The sequence below is a fragment of the Giraffa tippelskirchi genome, chromosome 5, assembly GCF_054371585.1.
Source record: "Giraffa tippelskirchi isolate mGirTip1 chromosome 5, T2T-mGirTip1v1.2.pri, whole genome shotgun sequence".
Classification (NCBI taxonomy): Eukaryota; Metazoa; Chordata; class Mammalia; order Artiodactyla; family Giraffidae; genus Giraffa; species Giraffa tippelskirchi.
Window position 1 is genome coordinate 27,427,255 of NC_137279.1, and position 27,653 is coordinate 27,454,907.

Here is a 27,653-nt window from a genome sequence, read left to right on the forward strand (position 1 = left end):
TTCCTCTATCTCCAAAGCCAGCAATGGAGTGTCTTCAGCTCTCTCTCTGCTTCTGTCACATCACCTTCTCCTCTATCTGTAGTCAAACTCCCTCTGTCCACTTCTTGTAAGAACCCCTGTGCCTATATTGGACCCACACAGACAATCCAAGATAAGCCCCCCATCTCAAGATCCTCAACTTCCTCAAATCCGTAAAGCTCTATCTGCCCTATCAGGTAATGCCCATGGACTTTCTGGATTAGGACCTGGAAATCTTTGGGTGTGGGAGGGGCATCAATTTTTTATGATTAAATAAATAACTATTTATGATGCTTCAGATTTTGTAAATGCCGACTGTATAGCAACCAAAGCCCCACAAATTCTGGCACAACCACTGATCAAGACCCTTTGAAAAATCAAAAATAAATAAAATGTCAGGCGAGAAGCTTTGTTCTCCCAACAGAGAATTTAATAAATGAACGTACTTCTCTGACCTTTTAAGGTTCACGCTGGGAAAACTTACTTTTAAGGGCATCCCCACCAACGGACTGCTCGATCAACCCATATTTAGAAAAACAAACCCCATAGTTAAAAAATATCTATCAAATGTTCTTCATAGCCAGAACATAATAAAACTTTGACACCCAGAATGAAAAACCTCTCAGTTTCTGTACCAGACCACAGATTAGTCTACCCATCAGCCTGTAATCAAGTTCCTCTGAATGTCACCATCAACTCACTGTGATGTCATTAAGAAACTACATGCTAATATCCTTTGATTCTTGCGGGGCACCATTCATCCACGTCTTCCATTCTGAAATATCCTCCCCTCCAACTCTGAATACACGCCAATGCCCACGCCCAGTGGATCCTCAGCTGGGCGGTGATCACTCTGGGTAAATGATCGCTCCTCCTCTGGGACCCTCACACTGCCCCGCTCCTTCAGCGGTCACTTCCACACTATCTGGAGCCACTGCCTCTTTCCTGTCGGGTACTTAGACCTATTCTCTCAGATTGAACCTAAGTCCCTTGAGGAATGGCTTCATATCATCCCCCAAGCTCAGCTCACAGTTTTGTACACAGTGGACACTTAGTCAACAAGTGTTCTGTGGATGGTTTTTATTGTCCACCTCCAAAAAGAAAGTTGGATTTGAGCCCAACTGAAGCTGATCAACCGTTTAAAAAAACACAAGATGGATGGCAACTTGTGTTATCTTGATGGGAGGGTAGTGTTGCCCTCATCCTCCTGTCAGCAAGCCCTGTGAAGACATTATTCAGAAAACAAAGAAGGTGAAATTGACTTGATACTTACCTTCTTCTCGCTTCTCTTTTTAAGGATTGTCTTTGTATCTGAAATACCTTCTGGAACATTATAAAAAAATTACAAGCCGGACCCAGGAACTTCAGGTAATCTTTGAGCTCCAAAAGTTCATTTCAGCTCCTCCTTAAAATTTTCATGGCACTGGGCATCTTAACTCTGTTATTCCTCTATTAGGTAGTCAGTGCATATCCTCCAAAAAGTGATAGGATATCTCAATTTACACTCCAAATGATTCAGATGGAGTGGCTGAGATCTCCCAGGAGGGCAAGGAGACTTGTTTTCCTCTGTCCAAACCCAGACAATTTTAAATGACATTAGATCTTAAAAATCGTGTTTATGAAATGCAGTGGAAGAAGTATAGCTAGCCACAATACAGAGAGCAGACGTACCAAAAGTTACATAATGTCAACATTTCAGAGGTAAAATAATCCTTAGGGACTGTATCGCTCTGATTTCTATTGCCGTATTAATACTATATAGTAAACAATAGCAGTATCCACAATTACTGTTCACTGCTCACACATCTGGGGCCAGCTGCAAGGTGAGTCCACTGGTCTTGGATGGACTTGCTCACATGCCTGGGTGTTGGCTGGCTCTTGACTGATCTAGGCTGGCCTCAGCTGGAGCAGCTGTGCTCTGTTCCACATGTCTCTGATCCTCCAGCAGGCTGACGTGAGCATGTTCTCTTAGCACTAGCAGAGGAAGCAAAGATCAGGAAGAGAAAGCAGGCCTTTGTGTTGTCTGCCAACATCCCATTGGCCAGAGCAAGTCACATGACTGAGTTCAGTGTCAGGGGGCAGGATATGGGCAAGCACTACAAGTTACATAACCAAAGGTATGAATAGAGGAAGGGTGAAATAGTGGGACCACCACAGCAATCAACCACAAAGACCATCTACTCCAGGGATAAGCAAATTTGTCTGTAAAGGGCCAGAATATTCTGTCAAGGGCCTGTAAATATTTCAGGACATATAGTCTCTGTCACACCTATCTGACTCTGCTACAATAGAGCAAAGACAACCATAGACAATTGCGTAAATGAATGGGTGTGGCAAGCATGAGTGAAGTTGCCTCAGTCATGTCCGACTCTTTGCGACCCCATGGACTGTAGCCTACCAGGCTCCTCCATCCATGGGATTTTACAGGCAAGAATACTGGAGTGGGTTGCCATTTCCTTCTCCAGGAGATCTTCCCGACCTAGGGATTGAACCCGGGTCTCCCGCATTGTAGGTAGACGCTTTACCATCTGAGCCACCAGGGAAGTCCTGTTCCAATAAAACTTTATTTATAAAAATAGACAGTGGTCCAGATTTGGCCTGCAGACAGTAGTTTGCCAACCCCTGATCTAGTCCATTCTCCTTATTTTACAGATAGGGACAGTGACGTTCAGAGGCTTAGGTGACTATCTCAATGTCACACAGCTAGTTGGTGAAGAATCAAGACAAAAGTTTAGGCCTTCTGGCCCTAGCTCACTGCTTTTTCTCTTACACCCAACAAATAATAACAAATAAGTCTAACTACCATTTACTGAGCACCTACTATGTGCTAAGCACTGTGCTAAAAGCTTCCCAACATTATCTCATTTATTTCCTGATAACACTCAGTTCAGTTCAGTCGCTCAGTCGTGTCCGACTCTCTGCGACCCCATGAACTGCAGCACGCCAGGCCTCTCTGTCCATCACCAACTCCCGGAGTCCACCCAAACCCATGTTCATCGAGTCGGTGATGCCATCCAACCATCTCATCCTCTGTCGTCCCCTTCTCCTCCCGCCCCCAATCCTACCCAGCATCAGGGTCTTTTCCAATGAGTCAACCCTTCGCATGAGGTGGCCGAAGGTGGCCTGATAACACTAAGAGGTATGTATTCATATTAACCTCATCTTTTAAATGAAAAAGCCTCTAGAAAGAACTGTGACTGAGAGTCTGTCTAGATCTAGAGTCTGAACTCTTACCTATGATGCTCTGCTGCTTCCCTACTAGTTACTAGGCTAAGCATAGTTTTTCTGCATTTTTCAGAAAGTTTTGGGAACTTTTGTCCCTCCTGCAAAGGTAGTGGAAATGACTCCTGCATTAGTCCTGAACAAGACTAATCAGCTACAATCTCCCTTCCTGTCCCTTCAGATCAAGATCAGCAGTTCTCAAGATACTCAGCAGTCTTTGATGCAAGAGAAGTTGCGGGAGCACCTGGCAGAGAAGGAGAAGCTGAGCGAGGAAAGGCTACAGCAAGAGGAGAAGCTGAAAGCCCAAGTCAAGTGGCTGATGGAAGAGAAGGCGGTAAGGAGGTGCCTGTCCTTCCCTTTCCTGCTGGAAACGGATGAGATGACCTTTCCCATAAAAAAAACTGAGGGTGCGTACTTAGATGGAGAAACGTCAGCAGCAATCTTGATGGGTGCCATGGAACTAAATTAATTTAAGAGGGTGAATGGAGACTTCTCCAGTAGTTCAGCAGCTAAGACCCCACACTCTCAATGCAGAGGGCCTGGGTTCGATCCCTCGTCAGGGAACCACATCCTGCAAGCCCCAACTGAAGATCCTATGTGCCACAATGAAGATCGAAGATACTACATGCTGCAACTAAGACCTGGTGCGGCCAAATAAATAGACATACTTTTTAAAGAACAAATAAATAAAAAGGGTGAATAATGTTGGAGGAATTAACATGAAGCTTGGGTCTTGAAACTCAGAGCAAGATCAACTTGAATAGGCACGGTTACTGAAATTTCTAGAAACATTACTTCGTTGGTTTATACACTGCAGCTGATTTTACAGATCTGAGGCATTACTGCAAGTCCTGGTTTATAACTGACAGAGTGTTTCTAAGTGTGTGCAAGACCAGTCAGTATTATTTCAGTCTTTTCCTTTCTCTTTATACAGATCAAGGGAATCAAATGGCAAAAATTGCTGCTTACTTTTCTAGAAAACGGCCAATTAGAGAATGCTACCAGCAGTGCCTCTCAACTCAAAGGTGCCCGTGAATCACCTGGGGATGTTGTGAAAAGGCAGATTCTGACTCAGCCCATCTGGGGTGGAACCTGGGACTCTGCATTTCTAACAAGCTCCCAGCCGGTGCTGATGGCACAGCTCTGCAGACACATGTTCAGCGACAGAGTCTCAGACGAAGGTTTTACCCAAGCTGGCGGATAAGAACTACCTGGAAGCTGGTTAAAAATACGGATTCTTGGGCCCTACCCCAGCTCCACTGAATCAGAATCTCAGGAGAAGGCCAGAAACTTCAGTTAATGGGCCAGTTCTCCTCCTTGTCCTTGAGTTCACCATGTTTTTTAAAAAATGTTTATTTATATATTTGGCTGTGTCAGTTTTTAGCTGCAGCATGCAGACTCTTCATTGCATCTTGCAGGATCTTTCATTGTGCAAATGGACTCTCTAGATGTGATGCACGGGCTCCAGTAGTTGTGGCTTGTGGACTTAGTTGCTCCCCAGCATGCGGGATCTTAATTCCCAGACCAGGGTTCAAACCCTTGTCCCCTGCATTGCAAGGAGGATTCTTAACCACTGGACCACCAGGGAAGTCCCGAGTTGGCCATTTTTGATATTCAGGGACCCACCATGAATTTAACTACCTCAGTCACCATCACCCTGGATCCCTGGTTCATGACTTTGGCTGCACTTTTGTCATTCAAGAGATTAAAAAAATGCTAAGGCCTTGCACCCCTCCCCCTCCACCCACCCCCAGGTTCTGGTCTAGCTGGGGTGAGGATGCAGCTCAGGCCCTGGGATTGGTAAGCTCTCTCTGGTGGTTCCCACAGGCAGCCACCGCAGAGAGCATCTCCCACCCACCTCAAAACAGCAGCACCAGATCCACTGAACCCCAGCTCTCCCCCAGCACCTCCTTTCTTCCACCAAAAAGGACCAGACCTGCCACTTCCTCCATCTCCCCCAGGAGCAGCTTGGTGACTTCCTGCTGGGACCCTCCTTCTCTGTCAGATGCCCCCACTCTCCAGGCCTCTCCAAGAGGCAGAGACCTCTGCCGGTTTCATCTCATCCTCTAATTTGTGCCCTACTACCTCTTCTCTTCTTTGCCTCTTTCTCTGCCTTTTGTGAAATAAAAGATTAAAAAGGAAGAACAACCTGACCAAAATCACCTGTGAGCCCCATACAGGTATAACAACAGCCTTAAATCAAGACAGGTCCCTTCAGAAGGGCAATTAGGTATAGAAGCAAGAAAAAAACAGTGCCATTCTACAGAGAGGGAAATAAAACCAGAAAGAACCTAAAAATCTTCAAACCCTTCCCAGAACCCTCCACCTGTTTCCTCTCTCTTCTCTGTTTAATTTCTCCCTTCCAAATGTCTTATTTTAGTTTTAATTTTGGTTTGACTCTTTTCCACTGTGAATGTACAGTATTGTAGCCCCAGCCTGTTCACCACCACCTTGGGCACCAGCCTGGGCCCTCCAGATGCCCCTTTGTAACATTGATTCCAGCAGACACAGGGTTTCAAGGGCTGATATCAATCCCCCTTTAATCACACCAAACTTCAGAGGGCGCACCACCTCTTGCAGAGGGGACCACACAGCCAGGGACCCACAGACAGACAGTACAGCTGCTCATGTCCACTACTGTCCCACTGAGGGTCATTCTTCCTCAGACACTTACACTGATTGGCTTGACCCCAGGGACTTATCCGAAAGTACCATCACAGACTTGAGTGCTAGGTGCCCCGATTTTAAATGAACATGGCACTGTCACCCCACACCCTTTCTAAAAATATGTGTGTCAAAATTCATTAAGTAAGCTCCTCCTCACAAATCCTGACTTATTTTAGGTCTCTGCTTCAATGGTAAGAAATTCTAGGTTCCCTTATAGAGCTTCTCTGGTGGCTCAGACAGTAAAGAATCTGCCTGCAATGCAGGGTACCAGGGTTTGATCCCTGGGTCAGAAAGATGCCTTGGAGAAGAGAATTGCTACCCACTCCAGTATTCTTGCCTAGAGAATTTCATGGTCAGAGGAGCCTGGAAGGCTACAGTCCATGGGATTGCAAAGAGTCAGACACGAATGAGTGGCTAACATATGAAGCTATCATTCTTTTTTTATTATTATTATGATCTGCTAACAACATTCCCCTAACTTACACACACACTAATGGTTTAAATCAGGGGGTCAGCAAACTTCTCCCATAAAGAGCCACATAGTATCTATTTTCAGTTGTGCAGGTCATGTCTTTGTCCTGATTTCTCAGCTCTGTGGTTGCAGTGCCAAGGCAACCCATGATGAGCATGGTGGAGTTCCAATAAAACTTTATTTACAAAAAAAAGCAGACAGTGGGCCACATTTGGCCTGCATGCCGTAGCTTGCCAACTACATCAAAGTGACCAGGGTTCAAATTCCCATTGATGTGATTTATTGGTAAACTGAACAGATTCCTAATCTCTCTAAGCCTATTTCCTCCTCAACAAAGTGGAAATGACAGAAGAAATGATTGATCTTCACTAGTGAATGATTATCATGTGCCAAGCATTTCATGTTCATCATCTCATCTGCTCCTCCCATCAAACCAATGCAGGAAGCACTCTTACTGTCCCCATTGTACAGATGGGGAAACTGAGGTTTCTAAAGCTTCTCACTTGCCCAAGACTATACTCCTAGGAAGAATCAGCCGCAGGCTCTAATCTGACCCTGCAACTCCAGACCCCATGCTCTTAGACCCTAGATGTACTGTCCACAGTTTTCCATGGGTTTGTTGTGAGATGTGAAAGAGTTAAACTGTGAAGTGCCTGGCCCGGAGTCCAGATTCCTACCATGGTAACTATGTCTATTAAACAACAGTCATGACTTTCAGGCTTTGGAGGAAAGCATTACTCAAGAGAAAAACAGAGCGAAAGAAGCATTAGAAGAAGAACAGAAGAGAGCCCAAGAGCTGGAGAACCGCTTAACCCACCAGAAGAAGGTATGACCTTGGGGAGGCAGAGCCGGCCAGAGCCCAGATCGAGGTCAGGCAGCCAGGACAGACTCACCTGGGACACTCATCTGGGCCTGCCCACCCCAGCTGCCAGGCTCTCAGCTGCCCATAGTCTCCCCATGGGCATGCTGTGAGTAGCAAAAAGTTCACCTGCCCATGCAGTGCCTAGCAGAATCCAGATTCCTGCCGTTGTAATTCTGTCTGTTAAATGCCGGTCATTGGTTTCCAGGCTTTGGAGGAGACCATTTCTCAGGAGAAAAACAGAGCAAAGGAAGCATTAGAGGAAGAACAGAGCAAAGTCCATGAGCTGGAGAACCGCTTAACCCACCAGAAGGAGGTACGCAGCTCAGGGAGATAGGCAACTCGAGCCCAAACCCGGCTTGAGGGCCACGTGGAAGTAAGTTTCGAACCACAGCTGATGGGGAGTCAAGCATGGCAGAGTTTCCTAGAGGGATTTGTCCGTGGGGGAGCTCAGCTACTTTGGGAAGAAGCAGGGGGCACTCTAGGAAAGAACCCTAGAGTTGTAACCTTGCGCCTACAATTTACACAAAAATTGTAAATGTCATAAAATACAGTCTTAGGGGACACGTCGGTATTGGTAACATGAACATTTTCTGCATGGAGACCACATCCCGAATCCTAAAAATGGAGGAATTTCAGAATCCTGGGACTTCAGGGCTACATGAATCCTCCAGCAACATCCTAAAATGCCCTACCCTTCACCTCCACCACCAAGAGATTTTCTACAGCCCAGGGAAGTCCATCCCAGTGTTGATGCCTTGGGCTGGCAGAAAATTCTTCCTTTAGATTGAGTTGACTCAGATTCTCTCTCAGAATGGGTTTCAACCCTCCACCCACCCCTCTTGGTTCCTGCAAGACCCGCCTGCTTTCTCTTCTACAGAATAACCTTCTAGATGCATAAGAATAGAGGCACCAGCTCCTCTCCAGACACAAATGCCCTTCACAGGCCTGGAGCCTGGCCTTGGTCCCCTCCTCTGAGCTGCTCTAACCTGTGACAGATTAGCAGCTCACTGGCTGAAAAGGTCCCATGGACATGTTATGCTTGGTCCTAGAGTGTTTTATCTTGAATTCATAAAATTTACTGACAAATCCAGATTCCCACCCTCTCTTGAAAAGTGGGGAAGTCTGGCCCTCCTTTCCACTTGCAGCAGAAATGAACTGGAGCCGAACCAAGTAGCAGATGTTTGCCGCAGTCCCCACCATTCCCTATTGCGTTCAGCACAATTCATTTCATTTCAGGTAATTGTTGAGCCCCTACAGGCATCTGGGTTTGCAGCCCATCATTTGTTTTCTTCCTAAACTGTTTATAGCCAAAACTGGACACAGTTCTCCATCATGCAGTGGCCTAGAGCAGGACTGTCGTCTCCCTGGTCAAAGATGTTGTACTTCTGCCAACGTGTCCAAACTAGCTTTGGGGAAAGCCCTATTACATTGTTCACTTGAATATACTTACCTTTGGTCACCCTCAGATCCATGGGTCTTTTTCACTAGATGTTCTCATTTGTGCTTCAGTCCTGGGGCAGTGTAAAGGGGTGAAGAGTGAGGCTTTGCATCCGGATGAGACATGGGTTCAGATTCTGGCTGGGCTACTTACTGGCTCAGTACCTACCTTCTTTAAAAGATGGCTGTGAGATAATGGTTAGAGATCATGTACAGTGAAGTGTTTGACCCAGAATCATCACTCAACAAATGGTGGCTATTAATAACGTCACTGTACTTCCAGTGCTGTTTAGGGACTTACTGTACTAACCCTCCACCACATCCCTACCTCTCAGAGTGAAATCCTTGCCCGCCCCCCAGGAAGGGAGAAGTGAGGAACCTGGTGAGCAGAGCTCATGCAGTCTGATCCTATCCAGGGAGGGGAGGTGTTTACATGTTGGGTTTCACTCGGGTCTCTGATGCAGATGTGCTCTGCAGGCCTGTGTAAACAGTGTCAGTGCCTGGTCCTGAGTTATTTCTCCAGGGGTGGCGAGGAAAAGAAGGGTCTCCCAAGGGTTCGCTGGGGCCAAATACCACTGAGAGGTCATCTGCACAGGGATGGGGAAGTCCCTTGAACTGAGCGTCCTTGAGGTCACGGAGCACTTCAGAAGGGAGATTTAAGGACAGGCTGATGGTGGACAGCCCCAAGGCAAGAGGAGTTGTGGCCGGGTCACCCACACCTTGGACAACATCAGCGGGCTCCTCCCAGCAGGACCTCTCTGTGGCTTCTTGTCAGGAAATCTGAGATCAGAACCCCAGACACAGGCTCTGATCAACCTCAGACAGTCGTGTGATTTTTTCTTTCCATTTAGACCTTCCTCCACACTGTCAGGGGCTTCCTAGGTGGCACTAGTGATAAAGACCCAGCCTGCCAATGCAGGAGACAAGAGAAACAGATTCTATCCCTGGTCGGGAAGATGCCCTGGAGGAGGGCATGGCAACCCACCCTAGTATTCTTTCCTGGAGAATCCCATGGACAGAGGAGCCTGGCAGGCTGCAGTCTATGGGGCTGCAAAAAGTCGGGCACAACTAAGCATATTGCATGCATGCGTGCACCACACTGTCAGACGAATCTCTAAGAACAACAGAATCATTAGTTCACAAGGCTTGTTTGGAAGTAACTTTAAAGGTTAATTCCCATGACCTGCCCAGGAGTGTGGGAGCAAAGTGTCCAAGGGGGATAGAACTTGGGCGTGAGTTGTGCAAGGACAGCCTTCCCTGTGGTGCCCAGCTTGGCTGCATAGTCCTGAGTGTCGATGCGAGTCCTGAGTGTCGATGCCAGATCAAATGCAGTGGGGCAGCAAAATGTCTTACCCCTAAACCCACCTCAAACTTCAAAATAAACGTGGAGCTCCCATGATGTTACTGCTCCTCGGCTTCATTGAGAGCTGGTATTGGAACCACTGAGGGTTGGAGTTTTTTAAACTGCTTTTCACTGAAAAAAATATACAAAAGTATATACTATTTCATCCATATTATGGATTGAATATTTCTGCAGGCTAATCTAGGACCCTAACCACTGGCTATAATAGAAATCACGTTCCAACTTCCAGACATCTGACAGCCAAGCTGGTGTTTAAAACACAACCCATTCCAGGGACTCCCATGATAGTCCAATGATTAAGACTGTGTCTTCGAATGCCAGGGGCGTGGCTTTGATCCCTGGTTGGGGAACTAAGATCCCACATGCCTTGCAGCCAAAAAACCAAAACATAAAACAGAAGCAATATTACAACAAATTCAGTAAAGACTTTGAGTTTGGTGCACATAAAATAATAATAATAACTTATTTGAGAGCTGAGGTGCCCTTTCTTGCCGTGACTAGAAGCAGGCTTTGCTGGCAGCTTCTATCCTTCTGCAATTTGCATAAACCATTTAACTGAACGGCTCATCAGCGAGTTGCTTCCTGGATAAAAAATCCCTGATTATGGGCACTAAATACTAACCACAGCCCTCCCACCCTCTCAAAGCTTCCCTTGTGAGGTTGGTCCCCTCCTCTTCCAGAAATTGGTATGTGTGGCTCATTAATTCAATACACTGCCCTCCTCTAGAAACCTGATTCTATTTCAGAGATTTATTTCAATAATGGGAAATTCCATTATTAATGAGATTCTTCTTCTTATCAGAGAGGCTGCCTGGCACGATGATAAGAACTCAGACTCCGTAATAAGACAGGCTTGGTCGCCTTTGCTCACTGGCTCCCTGCCGGGGCCTCTGCACACAAACGATATGCAGGGCTCAGTCCTGACCTCTCCACTAACAAACTGCAGGACCCCTGGGCCCTCAGTAACTTTCCACTCTTTAGTTTCCTCACCTATGAAATGGGGACACAACTTCTCTGTGGATGAGGATGCTATGAGAATAAACTGGGTGAGAAACACTGGCCTTGGGCCCTGGCACATAAGACCAGCCCCCAACATTTGAGCTACTGTCGTTATTATTGGTATCATGCTTACTAGCAATTTCCCCTGCTAAATGTGCAGGCAACCAAAAAGACCGGTCATTGATTTTCAGGTTTTGGAGAGCAGCATGGCCCATGAGAAAAGAAAAGCAAAAGAAGCCTTAGAGACAGAAAAGAGGAAAGTGCAAGATCTGGAGAACCACTTAACACAGCAGAAGGAGGTATGGGGAGCAGAGAGAGAGGAAGTGGGTGGTGGCAGCCGAAAGCCCTTGGAAGCAGCTTCAGGACCAGATGTGAGACTGTGTTTTGGTATCCAGATGTAGAACAGGTAGTAAAGCAGGCTGACTGGGGAGCAGTGCCTCTGATCAGAGTGGCGGATGTCGCATCACAGGACTCACCAGCTGTATGACCCTAGGGCAGACCACCTTACCTCCTGGACCAGTTTCATCATCCGTAACATGGGAAGGCTAACCACCCCTGCATCATGAGATTAAACCAGTTAGTGTTTATCTGGGCTTCCCAAGTGGTGATAAAGACATGGGTTCAACCCCTGGCTCAGGAACATCTCCTGGAGAAGGGCATGGCAATCCACTCTAGTATTGTTGCCTGGAGAATCCCTTGGACAGAGGAGGCTGGTGGGCTACAGTCCATGGGGTCACAAAGAGTTGGACACGACTGAAACAACTTAGCACACACAGCACAGTGTATATTAAGTACTTAGACCTGCCCTTACCCACAGAGGACCATCTCCATAAGCCCTGCTGATCAACTGCCCGGGGAAGAGGGATGCCCTCCAGGGAGACCCCTGGTTGGAGTCTGGATCAGTCCTTCAGCCAGCATCCTCTTCCTCCTCATCACTGACAGGTATTTAAGAGGCAACCCAGTGGGCACAGTAGAACAACACCCTCCTGGCTCCAGCCTCCTAGTTTCAGAGACTCCCAAGTAGACCCTCCCTGGGCTGATGGTTGGGTGTAGAGACAAACATTGCAGAGGAAGATGGAGTAGACAGGTACATAACCAGCTCACACGGCAGTCACATCAAATAAGCGCCAGGGGTCAGTGCTTTCTGGAACAAATGAGAAGTACACCCTGGAGGAGAGTGATGTGGGAGGGGAGAGGGGAGTCCCAAGTGCCAGGCCAGGGCAGAGCTGGTGACGTCCACTCCTACAAACCTGGGAACTGGGCTCACCAGCCTCACCTGCCTGGAGCCACCATGAAGGCAGACCCCTAAGGCCGAGAGGAGGGATGAATGCCCGAGTTGCGCCCTGAAAGTCAAACAGGGGCTCCCTGGAGCCAGGAGGCCAGGTGTCAGTGCCCTCAGTGGCCTGTGGTGGCATCTCCAGGAGCCAGGCTCCAGGGAGCGCACAGAGACACGTGCCAGCCCCATGGAACTTCCAGAAACAGCAGGCAACTCAGTGAATTGTTTGATGCAGTTGTATTCACCCATCTGCAAATATTTATGGAGTACCTGCCGTGTGCCAGGGCCTACTGGGTGTGAGGGATACTGCAGAGTACTAGACGGGCCACAGCCATGCCCTCGTGAGCCCTCCGCTCTAGGACGGAGGACAGACAGCCATGTAAACAAACACCCAGGTGACCCCAGAGCCACAGGCTGTACAAAACCAGCATAAGTTAGAGAGTGGCCCACAGGCAGGGAGGGCCTCTCGTATTTGGTGACATTGAGTGAGACCTGGAGGGCAGAGGAACACCACAGGGACATCGCGGGAAGAGAATGCCCCAGGTCAGGGGTCCCAAGTGCAAAGGAGGTCGCCTGAGTTAGCCAGGGGGATGGGGGCAGGGCGGGAAGAATGAAATCACACTGGGACAAGACGGAAACCAAAGGAGGGATCAGGGCAAGAAAGCCAGGGGGAGCCTCAGAGTTGGGGGCAAAGCGAGGCGTGACAGGAGAGCTGTGTGGGCCAAACGAGTTGATTCCAGTTCCAGTTGTAGCTCTGCCCTAACATGTTGTGTGACCCTGGACAAGCCCCTCTCTGTGCCCTCATCTGTAATGTGGGTGTAGTGACAGAGATTTGTTGTGAGGAGTCAGTGCATTCATTGTGAAACACCTGCCCAGGTGAGCTCAGAGTCCAGATGGAGTGGGGAGGATGGTGTGCATGGCGAGGTACGGGGGCGGGACAGTCAAGCAAAGACCTTGGCAGGGAAGTGAGGTCAGAGCCCACGCAGGGTGAGGGAGCACTGACGCAGAGCAAGCCTTGTTGAGGGGTAGAACCCAGACTGTGGTCAGTGGCATCCCCCAAGCATCCCTTACACAGGTGGGCTAAGGGCGGAGTTTTATAGAGTGCGCCCCTGCTGAGCAGGGTGGGAGACTCTGTGCCAGCCTACGTATGAACACACAGGCGCATCTCCTGCCTCCAGGTCAGGTGGGGCTTCAATCAGGAGGACGGCTCAGGCAAGGTCCAGACACCAGGTGGCAGAATGGCTAGGGCGGGGCACTGGCATCTGAACTGGCACCCGGCGGTGCGACCTTGGCCCATTACTCATCCTCGCATTGCCTCGTTTACAGCCTCCATGTCCTCACCTGCAAAATGGAAGGCAGATGCCACCTGGGGGTCTGCTTTCAGTATGCGATGCAGGCACTCATGTGCAGCGTTTACAGAGCAGACAGCATCGTCATTATCATTTTCATTTGTAATTTTCCAAGCGGCACAAAATAAGAGAAGGGAGCACACCCTCCCACAGAGCATCCGGTGGCCTCTTACATCAGGCAGGACGCAGCCTGGCAGGGTGGGGGCTGGACGGTCTCAGGCAGACTTGGCAGTGGGAAAATGCCAAGCCCGTGCGGGGAGGAGAGTCAGAGCCCAGGTGCAGCGGCGAGGCCTGTGTGCAGCGCAGGGCAGTGGGGACAGAGCCCAAGGGTGTGATGCTAGAACCACAGGGTTGTTGGGAAGATCATCTGTTCTCCAGGACCACCCATCCCCAAAGCATAACAGTTTTCAGTAGTTCTCCCTTTTTACCCAATAATGCACATTCACTAAAGAAAATTTAGAAGATCCAGACCAGTGAAAAGAAGAAAATATAAATTACCATAATCTCAATTCCCCCAAAATAGCCATTATTTACATTCTGGTACATATCTTTCCAGTCTTTTGTTTATGCATAGATAAATTATTTATTTCATTAAAATATTCTTGTGAACATTATATTTATGTGGGAGGCATCACTCTCAAGAGTTTCAACAGCTGCAAATAGTTTCTTGACCCCTCTCTGGCTGTGTCCCTCCTGGGGCTTATGTAGGTGAAGCTGGGTTCCAATCCCCTCCCCATCTCAGGATCTATGGGGTAAATGTTCTCTGCAGCAAACTGTTCTGGACTTCAGCTTTTAGACCCAAGCCTTCGTAGGTTGGAGAGAGACAGCCAGTATCCTTTGAAGCCATAGACATCAGGCCTCCTGGGACAGGAGGCTTCCCCCACCCTCAGGCTTGCCCTTGGCCTCACTTGCCCCACCTCCCAAGAAGCCAGGTACCAACGAGGGACCACATTGGTGCCACCATCTGTCCATTTAGTAGTTTAGTCAGTGGCTCAGCGTCAAACGCCTTGACCCAAGCACTCACCAACCTGTCACTTCCTGCACACCAGCCCAGAAACCCTGAAGGACGAATAGCTCTCTCTGTTGAGGACATAACTAACCACGATTTGACTTCCTGTTCTCATGTCTCTCGCCGACGGGCATCCTGTTCCTTGAGCTCTGGCTCCCCAGCCCTGACTCATTGGTGTCAACTATTACTCATGCTAGCTTTCCCCTTGGGTGTCACTTCCCTTCCTTTCTCGCGCACGCACCCTCAAACCGCCTGTTGTTGACTTCCAGCTTTCCGACAGCAGCATCGCCTACGAGAAAAACAGAGCAAAGGAGGCCATAGAGAAGGAAAAGAAAAAGGTCCAAGATCTGGAGAACCACATAACCAAGCAGAAGGAGGTATGCCTCTCTAAGAGGAAAGAGGAGCAGGTGTGACTGAGTGCCGGGCTCCGGGGGCAGGCGATCTGGTTCAGATCCCACCCCTGCTGCCATCTGGCTGTGGGACGTTAGACAACAGTTGGCTCCTCTGTGCCTTGCTTTCCCCACTTATGAAATACAGATGATCCAATAGATCACCCTCGTGGAGTTGGGAGACTTGATGTCTAACACACACAGAGACAAGCACCTGACACTCAGTGAATGCTGTGTGTGTTGGCTGCTTTTATCATTATTGACATTACTACTGGCTCACAGCCACGAAGTGGAGGGGCAGAGTCTGAACCCAGGACCATCTGATGCCAGGACCCCCTCATCCTCACCGCTCCTCTCTCTGTCCTTAAGCTTGGTGTGGGTTCAGCTGCCTGGGGTCATCAACTGCTCAATGTCCGACTGCCTTGGTGCTGTTTCTCCACCAGAACCTGTCACCTTCGCTATCAGCACCTTCATCATCAAACCATGTTTATGATTCTCACTGGGAATAGGAGGCACAGCAGAAGCTGAAGTTGTTACCCAGGACCTTGTCTTAGGCATCTCCAAGCTGGAGGACTGAATTCCACCCTCCTGGGTCCCAGCAGTACGAAGGGCGCACACACACACACACACACACACACACACACAGATACAGGTCAGTATCTCAAAAGTCATGGCAAGTGATAAACAGACAACCTGACAATAGTGAGTTTGATTCAAATACAGGCAAACACAATTTCAAAGGACTGTCAAGACCAGATGGGACCAAACAAGTCTTTAAGTCTATTCACATCAATCTTGGATAATTTTCATTGAAGAACGTTTCCCTAACATTAATATGCATAGAATCACTGTGGCGGATAGGGATAATTTTAAATGCCCAATCCCTGGACTTTAGCCCCAGGGATTCTGATTCACTCTCTATAGAGTGGACTCAGGAATCTGTACTTTTAACAGCAGTCCAAGGGGTGCTGGTGCTCTTGGAACGACGCTGCTCAAGATGCCAGTAAACCATGTCTGGATTACCTATCCATATGGGCTTCCCAGGTGGCTCAGTGGTAAAGAATCTACCTGCAATGCAGAGACACAGGTTCAATCCCTGGGTTGGGAAGATCCCCTGGAAGAGGGCACAGCAACCCATTCCAGTATTCTTGCCTGGAAAATCCATCCCATGGACAGAGGAGACTGGCGGGGCTACACTCCATGGGGTCACAAAGAGTTGGACACAACTGAGCACGCATGTGCACGCATGCACACCCTAGCACCACTTTAAGAGGGGCCTTGATCAACTGGAGTATGTCCAGAGGATGATTGGGGTGAAATGATGTGAGAGTTGTCAGCTCTGGGCTGATGTACCTGTGCAGGACTCCTTGTGGGCAGGTGGACGCTACCCAAGAGGGAGCCCAAGAGGGGCCATCTCTCCATACAGCCTTCTTTCCCCAATGATTCACATGGCTCCTCCATAAAATACTTCAGTTAGGGGTAGGAGAAAAGGAGGAATTAGAATTTTATAGTAGATTATTTGGGGCAGAAAATGGGTTTTAAGAATGAGACTAAAGCAAACAAAAAGTGTATATCAAAAAAATCAATGAATGGGTCACAGTTTTTATTAGAACAGTGAAAGCGAACACCCAGTGGCTGTGTAGTTCACTTGACAAAATGGACCAAGTGCTCCTGGAAATTAGACCATTCTGGGTACTCAACCCAGAGAACATCTGTCCTCAGGATCATGACAGAGGAGACTCTGTAACACAACCAACAGCATCCTCAACAACAGCCTTAGAGAAAACAACAGTGACACCAGAGGGCAAGATCTTGTGACAGCCCTGCAGGCAGGCTGATGGCATCACATCAGGTGCTCAGAAATGAGACTCCACCCCAGGGACTCCCCATTCACCAGGATAGACCAAGGAAGTTCAAGGTCAAAGACGCAATCAGACATAGGCTTATTTGCATGCCGTTTTACTTGCACACACAGGAGAGCATTTGCAAAATTGATTTCATCTCTATAGGTGAAAACAGAATTTATATGAGAGAAAGAGGAGAGAGGGGAGAAAAATAAATTCAGACCTGCTGGAACCCTGAGCTTGAGTAAGCTACTGAGTAGCTGGCAAGGAGCAAAGATGCCAGGCAGTGTTTTCTGCCCTGAGGCAACTTCATGGCCCACCAAATAAACCATCTCAGTTCTTTGTGGATTCTGCGGGACAGCTGGAGTGCTTCTGCTTTGTGCTGTGACTGCCACTGACCCCCAGGGAGCGCCTCCTCCAGCCAGGTCCGCACACTGTCTGCAGTGGGACTTCTCAACAGTAACGACCACATCACGACCCCAAATAAGAACAGACAGAGTTCAGTGGTGGTACGGAGAGAATGAAGCTTCTCCTAGGCAAGGCTCACAGGCATCACATGATGAGAACCATGCTCTGTTTTGTTTAAAAAAAAAAAAATCAGTTTCATTTCCTGGTTATAAAAGGAGCACCTGGGATCTCCCTGGCGGTCCAGTGGTTAAGAACTTCCAATGCAGGGTGCATGGGTTCAATCCTTGGTGGAGGAACTAAGATCCCACATATCATGTGGCACAGCCAAAACATTAATAATAAATTTTAAAAAATAAAAGGAGTAACTGTTTGCTCTAGAAATTTTGAGAAGTATGGAAAAATCCTTCATGAGTCCACCGAGCAGAGTTACCAGTAATGAAATTATTTTATTTTTTCTTTTGGCTGCGCTGTGCGGTGTGTGGGATGATAGTTCCCTGACCAGGAATTGAATCCACACTCCCTGCATTGAAAGCACAGATTCTTAACCGCTGGACCACCAAAGAAGTCCACTAGTGACATTTTGATGTGATTCCTTCCAGAACAGCTTTATAATGATCACTATGACAGACATGGACAAATATCGATTTGTTACAAAGTTGTTTACACTGTTACGCTGTGCACACTGCGTTTTGACTTAATATATTATAAGTATGTCCACATATCATTGAACTTTCTTCTACAACATGCCAGTAAAGGATGACCTGGGTTTGCACTGTGTTGGGTGAACCTTGATTCATTTACCCTTGGGCACGGGGGTGTCTCTCACTTTTCAGTGGAGTGAAAAACGCTTGGCTGAGCAGCTGTGTGTCAGGGGCTTTGTGCCCATGTGGGGTTATGTCCTTAGGATACATCTCCAAAAGTGGAATCAGTGGGTCACAGGATATGAACATTTTTAGGCCCATGAAACAGGTTCCTAAGTGACCCTCTCAGAAGGGTCATACCAATTTTCAGTGCCACCAACAGAGTCTGGGAATGCCTAGCACTGCACCTCAAGAATATATTTTGTGCTGTGCTGTGCTTAGTCATTCAGTCATTTCCAACTCTTTTCCACCCTATGGACTGTAGCCTGGCAGACTCCTCTGTCCATGGAGATTCTCCAGGCAAGAATACTGGAGTGGGTTGCCATGCTCTCCTCCAGGGGATCTGTCCAACCAAGGGATCAAACCCAGGTCTCCCGCATTGCAGGCAGATTCTTTACCATCTGAGCCACCAGGGAAGCCCGAATACATTTCAGGTAGGATTAAATAATGTTCATGAATAGGTTACATACAGTATGATTCCGACTATGTGACATTCTGGAAAAGGCGAAACTAGGGCAATAATAAAAAGATCAGGGATTGGTAAGGGGTGGGAGGATGATGAATAGATGGAGCACATAGGGTTTTTAGGGCAGGGAAACTATTCTATGTGATACCATAATGGTGAATACATTTGTCCAAATCCATAGAGTGTACACCACCGAGTTGAACCCTTATGTAAACTATGAGCTTTAGGTGCTAATGATGTGTCAGTGTAGGTTCATCAATTATCACAAATGAGACGATCCAATGAGGGACGTTGATGGTAGGAGAGGCTGTGCCTGTGGCAGGGGTGGGAGTTAAAGGAAAACTTTCTGAATTTTCTGCTCAGTTTTACTGTGAACCTAAAACCGCTCTAAAAAATGAAGTCAAATAATTAGATCAAGTCCATCCAGCCCCAGCACAGTGCCTGTCACAAAGCCCACTTTCTGCACTATTTGAGGAGGGACTCAAGAAAGAGAGTAGAATTTTGACAAAGGTGAAAAGAATGGGTCCAAGGAGAAGGTAGAAGATATTGGGGGCATGACAACTGGAGTCTAACTTTTCCAGGGTCCCCAGGGGAGGTCATCCCAGGGCCTAAGTCATGGAGTAAGTTGGAGGAATGTCCTGAGCACAGGTTCTATGACTAGGGGGTGAAGAACTCGGCACATTTATCCTGGAAGACAGATTTAGGGAGAGAAATGACAGCCTTCTCAAATATTTAAAGGGCTGTCTCATAAGAGCGAAATAAAACTTGTTCAATGAGCTCATGATAGAACTGAGCTCAGGGGCCAAAAATCTCAAGGAGATAGATCTCAGCTGAATTTGAATTCTTCCAGAGAAAGCATGCACTTTGGACTTTAAAAGGATCAACAGAACAATAACAGAACAGAGGTTCCCTCCTCTCTGAAAACAGGGAAAGGGGGAGGCTGGAGTAAATATTTACACCTGAATTTCTGTTCATTTGATGTTTGCTGTTTGTCTAGGAAATGGATTTAAAAATGCAAAAAGAAGACATTTTAAATAATAAATTAAATGATGCACTGGCCATGCTAGAAAAGGCTCAGAAAACAAAGACAGCTGAAAGTCTGAAAGCAGAGAACCTCACCATGAAATTAAATGAAACATTAGCCGAACTGGAAACTGCCAAGACGAAAATGGTAAGTCAGTGCCTTCCGGGGATGGGAGAATTTTCCCTTCAACACAAGATCACGATGCCATGCGTAGTTTAGACCAGGGGTTCTCAGCCTCCATACTGTTGATGTTCTGCGTGGGTAACTCTCATGGGGGGTGAGGGAGCTGTCCTGTGCATTATAGGATGTGCAGCAGCACCCACTGAGCTCCAACCCAGAAGATGCCAGTGGCACCCTACCCCCAGGTGTGACAACCAAAAATGTCTTCTGACTTTGCCAAATCTCCCCCAGTGGGGGGAAGGCAGGGGGGAATCACCCCCTGTTGAGAAGCATTAATTTAGTACCAAAGGTAGACAGAAGCTATGACACCCTCACCTTCTAAGATGATGTAATTCAGGCTACTCCCAGGATCATACTGAGCAGCCCTGGAATTGAAGGGCCAGTGACGATTCCATAGAATTTAAGATAGCATTTTTCAATTTTAGTTTGACATTCAAGGCCCTTCACCGTCAGGGCTCAGTATTGCAATGACCTGTCATTCATACATTTAACCGACAGGTCTGTGGACAAGGACGCAATGAGGACTGACCTGGCAGAAGTACCACAGAGGGAAGTCGAGAGGGACTGGGCTTGGAGACAGCAGCTCAGGGGTGTGGCACGTGGTGGCCATTCGCAAGGTCCTGAATCACAGGACCTGGACACTCAGGGTAGCAGAGGAGTGGGAAAAAGAAATTGCTATGGAGGGAGTTACCAGAGAAATGGCAGGACTTGTGAACTGATTGACAAGACAGGAGTACCAAGGAGAGGGAGGAGCCAAGGAGGCAGGCAAGCTTCCAGCCAGGGCACCATGGAGGGGGGCGGTGATGGCACATGGAGATGCTGGAAAGATGGAGGTTGGGCTTGGGGATGGGGGTGGGTCTCTTGTGGGAGAGGGACTGTCTGCTGGAGAAGATAAAGCATTCACACTGAACCAAGGGTAGGGATATCAAAGTTCAAAAGTTGCCCAAACTTTTGGTGGCACATTAGATATGGGGCAGGAAGTGAGACACGAAGACTAAAGTTGGAAGAGAGCCTCGGTGGAGTGATGGTTGAAGGAGGGGACGTGTGTGAGCATCTGGGGCAGAGAATTTCTGCATCCAGAGATCAGAGGCCCATCGTGTTAACAGGGAATGGAGAGCGAGAGGATGACCTCATCCCGAGAGCGGGAGAATGATGTCATCCAGGTGGCAGGAGAATGACCTCATCCTGAGAGCACAGGAAGGGGTGAGGGAAGCGGGAGGGGAGCAAGGATGAGGCACTGAGACTCAGGTGTGCAGAGCGGCTGCAAGCGGGGAGGGTGGTCATGGGAAGGGGTGTGACTCACCGTCAGGAGGCCACTGGTAACTTTTGTTTTTAAGAAATACAAACTTATTCACTTTTTTCTTATAAAGTTGTTCACTCATTAACTCAACCAATACTTATTGAGCATCTGGGTCTAGATGCTGTGGCAGGGATCTGGGCTCTGATGCTGTGGGCATATTGGTAAATAAGAAGGGGTAAGTTTCTGCCCTCATGGAGCTTCCATTCTAGTGAGAGCGAGAAATAAAGACATGAGATGATTCACATGGAAATAAGTGCCTCGGGGAAAATAAAACAGGATGATGTCTCCTTTAGATAGGCAGTCCAGGAGGGCCTCTCAGAGGAGGTGACATTGGAGCTGCAGCATACATGGAATCAGCCTTGTGAGGAGCTGGGGGAGGAGTGTATGGGCAGAGGGAACAGCACGTGCAAAGGTCCTGGGACAGGCAGAGCTCAGTGCCAGTGGGTGCAGAGAGGCCATGTTGTTCCTGTTCTCGTCATCTTACCCAGCTCCCAAGATCACATGAACCATGTCTGTTTCCCCAGATCATGATGGAGGAGCGGATGCAGCTGCAACAGCACACAGTAAGGGCCCTCCAAGAGGAGCAGGAATCACAGAAGCATGAATTTGAAAAACAAATCATGGAATACAAGGAACAAATCAAGCAGCACTCCCAGACGATCGTGAGCCTCGAGGAAAGACTCCAGAAAGTGACCGAACACCACAGAAAGATAGAAGGAGAGATCGCCACGCTGAAGGACAATGACGCAGGTCGGTCCAAAGAAACGCCGAGGGAACCTTAGTGTTCAGGGTGGGTTCTGATGACCCTATGGGTCCCTCCAGGCTGATGGACAAGAAAAAGTCTGCGTCTCATTTAAAAAGCCCCTCTATTGTCTGGAGGCCCCTGTCCCTGTCGCCCTGCAAGGTTAGGTGCCCTCCAGGCCCAGGTTCAGCAGAAGTAACACGATGAACAGAGACAGGCTTTGTGCCGAGCAAGTCAGCCAGGGAGCATCACAGGCTGCCGGGGCTGTGAGGGGTGTCAGAACACACGACAGAAATCATCCTTTCCCCATGGAAGCATCTCGGGCAGGGGCCTTTCAAGGCGTCTCTCTGCCATCAGCAATTTGTGGCTCTGTCTAATGCTTTCACAACCAGCTGGGGTTTATCTCTTTTTTAAAAAAAAAAAAAAAGCCTGAAGAAAGAACTCAGAGTTGTGAGCACTTATTTGCCCTGAATGACCATGGGTGACAGATAAAACTAAAGACAATGAGCTCTTGGAGAAGAATTCTGGAAATAGAGGCCTCGCCCTAGGGTTTCTCATCCTGAGCGTTAATATTCCACGTGGGCTAGATCAGCTTCCCTGGTGCCTCAGCAGTAAGAAATCTGCCTGCCAATGCAGGAGATGTCGGTTCAGTCCCTGAATCGGGAAGATCCGCTGCAGAAGGACCTGGCGACCCACTCCAGTATTCTTGTCCGGGAAATCCCATGGAACAGAGGAGCCTGGAGGGCTACAGTCCACGGGGTCGCAAAGAGTGGGACACAACTGAGTGACTGAGCATGCACGTGGGCTGGAGCGCTCTCTGTTGGGGGCTTTCCTATGCACTCAGGGTGTTGAGCAGCGTCCCTGGCCTCTACCCACTGCATGCCCACCCCACACTCCAGTGTGACAGCCAAAATTGTCTCCAGACGTGGCTAAATGTCCCCTTCGGGGTAAACTCACTCCTGGTTGAGAACCATGGTCCTAGTCTCAAGCCAGCTGACAAGCTGCCAGGACCCACCTCATGGATACGTTCATTCAGCACACTTAGCTGAGCAACTCTTGTGTCCTGAGCTCATTCTAGACACTGGGGGCTCGGCTGTGGACCACCAGGCAGCATCCCTACAGTTTGCCAGGTCACTGCCCTGACAGGGGACCCAGCATGAACAGGCCACTGCGGCAAGAGCAGGCAACAGGACTCGGTTCCCAGCCCAGGTCCAGGTCAGAGGGAGGGTGTTCCAGCTGGGACACTTCTTTGTCACCCCAGACTTAGATCCGTGCCTGCCGTCAGGCAGATGCTCCATAAGCATCTGTTGAACAAATAAACGAGCGAGTGAACTGAGGATGGGGGCGGTGGCGGAAACCGGAAGGCAGTGGGCTGAGGAGTAACTGGGAGGTGAGCACAGGACGAGACTCTTATCTGAGCGGAGAGCAGGAAATGGGGCAGGAGGTGCGACCCAGGGAGGGGTTAAGGCTGCACCCCTCACCCCTTAACCGAGTGGTTACCAGCAGGTCCCACCAATGCTATGCACTTCCTCAGCTGTCAGTGGTATCAGTGGGTGCTAAATCGCTTCAGTTGTGTCCAACTCTTTATGACTCTGTGGACTGTAGCCCACTAGGCTCCTCTGTCCATGGGATTCTCCAGGCAAGAATACTGGAGTGGCTTGCCATGCCCTCCTCCAGGGAATCTTCCCTGACCCAGGGACTGAACCTGTGTCTCCTGCATTGGCAGGTGGATTCTTTATCACTGAGCCACCTGGGAAGTCCCCAGTGGCATCTGTTATCCCTGCCTTAGAGAGTGCGTGCATGTTCAGTCACTAAGTTGTGTCCGACTCTGAGACCCCGTGGACTGTAGCCCACCAGGCTCCTCTGTACATGAGATTTCCCAGGCAAGAATACTGGAGTGGGTTGCCATTTCCTCCTCCAGGGGATCTTCCCGACCCAGGGATCAAACCCGTGTCTCCTGCATTGGCAGGTGGATTCTTCAGCACTGAGCTACCTGGGAAGCCCCACCACCTCAGAGAGTGGCTGGAAAGAGGTCATGAGCTCATGCATGGGGGAAGGGCAGCCTGTGATACAGAGCATGTGGTGGTTCTCATTAGGTGGAGAGGGCTGGGGGTGGAGGGAAGGATTATCAGCTGAGAAGGTTTGCTCTGTTGGTAAGCAAAGGGGAAGGAAAATATCCCTTGCCTGAGGACTGTGATGATGCTCACGTGTCCCTCTGATTCAGCCCAGGAGGGGGACGCACAGCCGGACCCCGCAGCAGCACCTCCGGGGGAGAGCAGCTCCAAAGATGCAATGTGCGACCACCTGATGTGAGTACTGGATGGGACTCCTGCTTCTGGTCAAGCTGTCAGAATCTGACAAGAGTTGAGTCTGCAGTCCTTGCTGCTGGTTGAGATTTTCAGACCCTTTAGTAAGACAGGCTGGTGTCATGGAAAGATCTGGTTAGATCTAAGTTCAAATCCTAAACTCAACCTTCTCCAGGTATGTAGCCCCAGGCAGGTCACATCCCCTCCTGTGCCTCAGCCCCCCAGCTTGTGAGATAAGGAGGCACATGAATGCCAGCTAATGCTACACTTAGCTATTTTCCCCAAAGACCTGCCTGAGGCAAGCCCATTTTGGGGTTTCAAAACAGTGGAAACTACTTGGTGGAGTGGGGTCCCGGAGAGGGTTAAAAGATAAGAGGTTAGACTAAACCACCTTGAAGATCCTTCCCAACCCAAGGGTCCATACCTGGAGCCTCAAAGAAGTGAAGTGATATCACTCAGTTGTGTCCAACTCTGTGTGACCCCATGGACTGCAGCCCACCAGCCTCCTCTGTCCATGGAATTCTCCAAGCAAGAATACTGGAGTGGGTAGCCATTCCCTTCTCCAGGAGATCTTCCGAGCCCTCAAAGAGCTGACAATTTCCAGAGAAACAAAACCCATGGATGGGAAATATCCTGAAAGATACCGCCAAGCACCATACAAAACAGAAGGCGGTAACGTGATACAGAGAAAGGATTCAGAAAGTTTCTCAAAGAAAGCAAGCCACCAGCCTGAGTCCTGCCCCAAATACCAATTACCAAAGTCTAATATCACACAGGTTTTACCCCAAGAAGGCAATGATACCCAGACTCTCAATCTCTATGTTCTGAAAAGTTTGTCTCCTCCTGTAAAGTTTGTGTCTCCTCCTAAACTCTGTAAAGAAAACAGTAGCCATGACCTGGAGAAGAATCAGCATCAAGTTGTTCTCTGGTTCACTTCCTTAACAATGGACACACTCGACGCAGAGTCTCATCCTCAAGTTGAAAGAGTCATGGCCAAGGAGATTAGATACTAGACATACAGACAGACATGTATATGTATGTGTGTGATCCATTCCAGTGATCACCACTCTTTTTTATTTCAATTTTCACATGCAGCCTGCAAGTATTTTGCTTTATTCCATAATAAACACACACACTGCCTTCAAAGGTCTATATAAGAGGAGGCTGTCCTTCAAAAGACTGTGAATACAAATGAAGTGACACTAATACCTGCTCAGAGACTCAATCGTGTCCAACTCTTTGTGACCCCATGGACTATATATAGTCCATGGAATTCTCCAGGCCAGAATACTGGAGTGGGTAGCCTTTCCCTTCTCCAGGGGATCTACCCAACCCAGGGGTCGAACCCAGATCTCCCACATTGCAGGTGGATTCTTTACCAGCTGAGCCACAAGGGAAGCCCAAGAATACTGGAGTGCGTAGCCTATCCCTTCTCCAGCAGATCTTCCCAACCCAGGAATTGAACCGGGGTCTCCTGCATTGCAGGCAGATCCAACCAGTCCATCCTAAAGGAAATCAGTCCTGAATATTCATTGGAAGGACTGATGCTGAAGCTGAAACTCCAATACTTTGGCCACCAGATGCGAAGAACTGACTCATTTGAAAAGACCCTGATGCTGGGAAAGATTGAAGGCAGGAGAAGAAGGGGACGACAGAGGATGAGAGGGTTGGATGTCATCTCCAATTTGATGGACATGAGTTTGAGTAAACTCCAGAAGTTGGTGATGGACAGGAAAGCCTGGCGTGCTGCAGTCCATGGGGTCACAAAGAGTCAGACATGACTGAGCTACTGAACTGAACTTAACTGAGAGACTCAATCTCTAAACCCCCTTTGGTATGTGCAAGATTGCAGTGTTTCCTCCTTCCCCAACACACACATGCACATACACACACATGCACACATACATACATGCACACACACACACCACACACATACAATATGCTTCTCTCAGGGCTGGGGTGTCTCACACCTGCTCATAAGGCCCTCAAGATGCCTCTCCCGCCATCACCCTGGGCCCCTCCCATGAAACATCACCTCCCAGTCAGCCATGCTGATCATTGTGATGCCAAAGACACACCCTCTGGAGTGTGGGGTCAAGGACTTGACCTCATCCACCCTCCCTGTGTCCCCCGCTTAGTCCTCTGGGCCCCTGGAGCCCATACATCCCCAAAGGGTCACTTAAACACCACCCACTCATGTGGCCCCTCTTCTCTCCATCAGTAATTAAAAGAAGCTGGTGAGAACACAGAAGCCATACTGTCCTCTTCTCTCTCTTTTTCCTCATCCTCGAAGAATCCCTGAACCCACACACACAAAAATAGTCTTCCCTCTTCTTTGATCGAAAGTCCATGAGAGCGTTGGTTCCTGCTGACAGACGGTTGAGCAGGAAGAGGTGTCCTTTTGATATTAGTTGTATTTCAGCCTCAGAACAAATCCAACCAGGATCCTTTGTTCTGTCTCTATGTATTTCTTTATAACAAAGGTGCACCAAAACGGATTCTTGTTTTGAGAACTTTTCAAGAGTGTGCTTATCACCCTTGCTGGGGGTGGCATCATCCCCAAATTGGCCCATCACTGATGGAGGATCACATTGCCTTTGCACTTTTCCCCTTCCAGGCCCTGGAGCATCACCGCAGAGATGGAGCTGAACTGACTTGGTCTGTTTTGTGTGTGTGTGAATTTCAGAGAGGATTTATTGACTGCTCAGACGGAGATCCTGTCTCAGCAGGAGATCATCATGAGGTTAAGGAAGAACCTGACCGAAGCTCATAACCGAATGTCAGACCTGAGAGGTTTGTACGATTGCCCGTGTCTCTCAATTGCCCGACCCACTTTGAGAAAGAAAAGAAATGGGTCTTTAGGGTTGGAAAGCTGGGCATTTAAACCCTGCCTTAACCTGCTGTCCTGGGCCATCACAGCCCTTGTAACTCAGGATCAGCAGAAGCTGCAAGTACTGAACTGATTCCATTTGATATGGGATCACAGGGAGCATTCTCACATGGCTCCACAGCTCTGAGTAGAAATGCAGCTTCCTTTTTCGGGGAGAATCTCTATTGAGCACAGAGGATTTGTCTGTAGGAGCAGAGGCTTGGAGGTCATTCGTGGGCCCCCTCGCTTGGCAGGCCAGCCAGCACAAGTCCTAGTGCCCACCACCTTATGGACCTAGAGTAAGTGTACCCTAGGTCTCTCCTGCCTCTGATGCAAAAACACCTGCCACACATCTGCCTGCTGGGGCTCCTCCTGTCCCTCACGTTGACATCAGGACCCACCTAGAGTAGGGGCAAGATAGCTCTGAGGTCTGTTCTCTTCTGGATGGACACAAGTCTGGCTGAATATTCCTCTCGGCTCCTCTTCTCCCCAGACTTATTTCTGCCTCCCTTCTTCTTGCTTGTTAGAGCTGCCTCCTCTTTCCCATCCCTAGCTTCCACTTAGCCAAAGGGCAGGAGTCAGGAGGTATAA

General features: G+C 48.6%; 1 protein-coding gene and 1 long non-coding RNA gene across 21 annotated transcripts in view; one reads left to right on the forward strand and one right to left on the reverse strand.

The window, feature by feature from the left end:
- The window catches only part of FHAD1 (forkhead associated phosphopeptide binding domain 1), a 159,334-nt gene that overhangs the window by 105,526 nt on the left and 26,155 nt on the right, over positions 1 to 27,653 (forward strand). For 13 of the 20 annotated variants that reach the window (XM_081488046.1, XM_081488049.1, XM_081488055.1 and 10 more), the window contains 10 exons: positions 1,316 to 1,386; positions 3,422 to 3,574; positions 7,098 to 7,205; positions 7,447 to 7,554; positions 11,232 to 11,339; positions 14,944 to 15,051; positions 19,639 to 19,812; positions 21,670 to 21,895; positions 24,112 to 24,196; positions 26,880 to 26,986. In XM_081488046.1, the coding sequence (XP_081344172.1) occupies positions 1,316 to 1,386; positions 3,422 to 3,574; positions 7,098 to 7,205; positions 7,447 to 7,554; positions 11,232 to 11,339; positions 14,944 to 15,051; positions 19,639 to 19,812; positions 21,670 to 21,895; positions 24,112 to 24,196; positions 26,880 to 26,986 (1,248 nt within the window). Of the gene's footprint in view, positions 1 to 1,315; positions 1,387 to 3,421; positions 3,583 to 7,084; positions 7,206 to 7,446; positions 7,555 to 11,231; positions 11,340 to 14,943; positions 15,052 to 19,638; positions 19,813 to 21,669; positions 21,896 to 24,111; positions 24,197 to 26,879; positions 26,987 to 27,653 lie in introns of all 20 variants that reach the window. The other 7 variants (XM_081488050.1, XM_081488056.1, XM_081488063.1 and 4 more) reach the window with 4 other exon arrangements.
- LOC145505589 (uncharacterized) lies at positions 1,082 to 26,226 on the reverse strand. Its single transcript, XR_014053135.1, has 8 exons — positions 26,164 to 26,226; positions 24,618 to 24,826; positions 24,072 to 24,292; positions 10,044 to 10,152; positions 8,692 to 8,752; positions 7,368 to 7,465; positions 1,821 to 1,992; positions 1,082 to 1,238 (listed from the first exon to the last, which is right to left on the reverse strand). It is a non-coding gene; the product is annotated as an uncharacterized LOC145505589 (long non-coding RNA).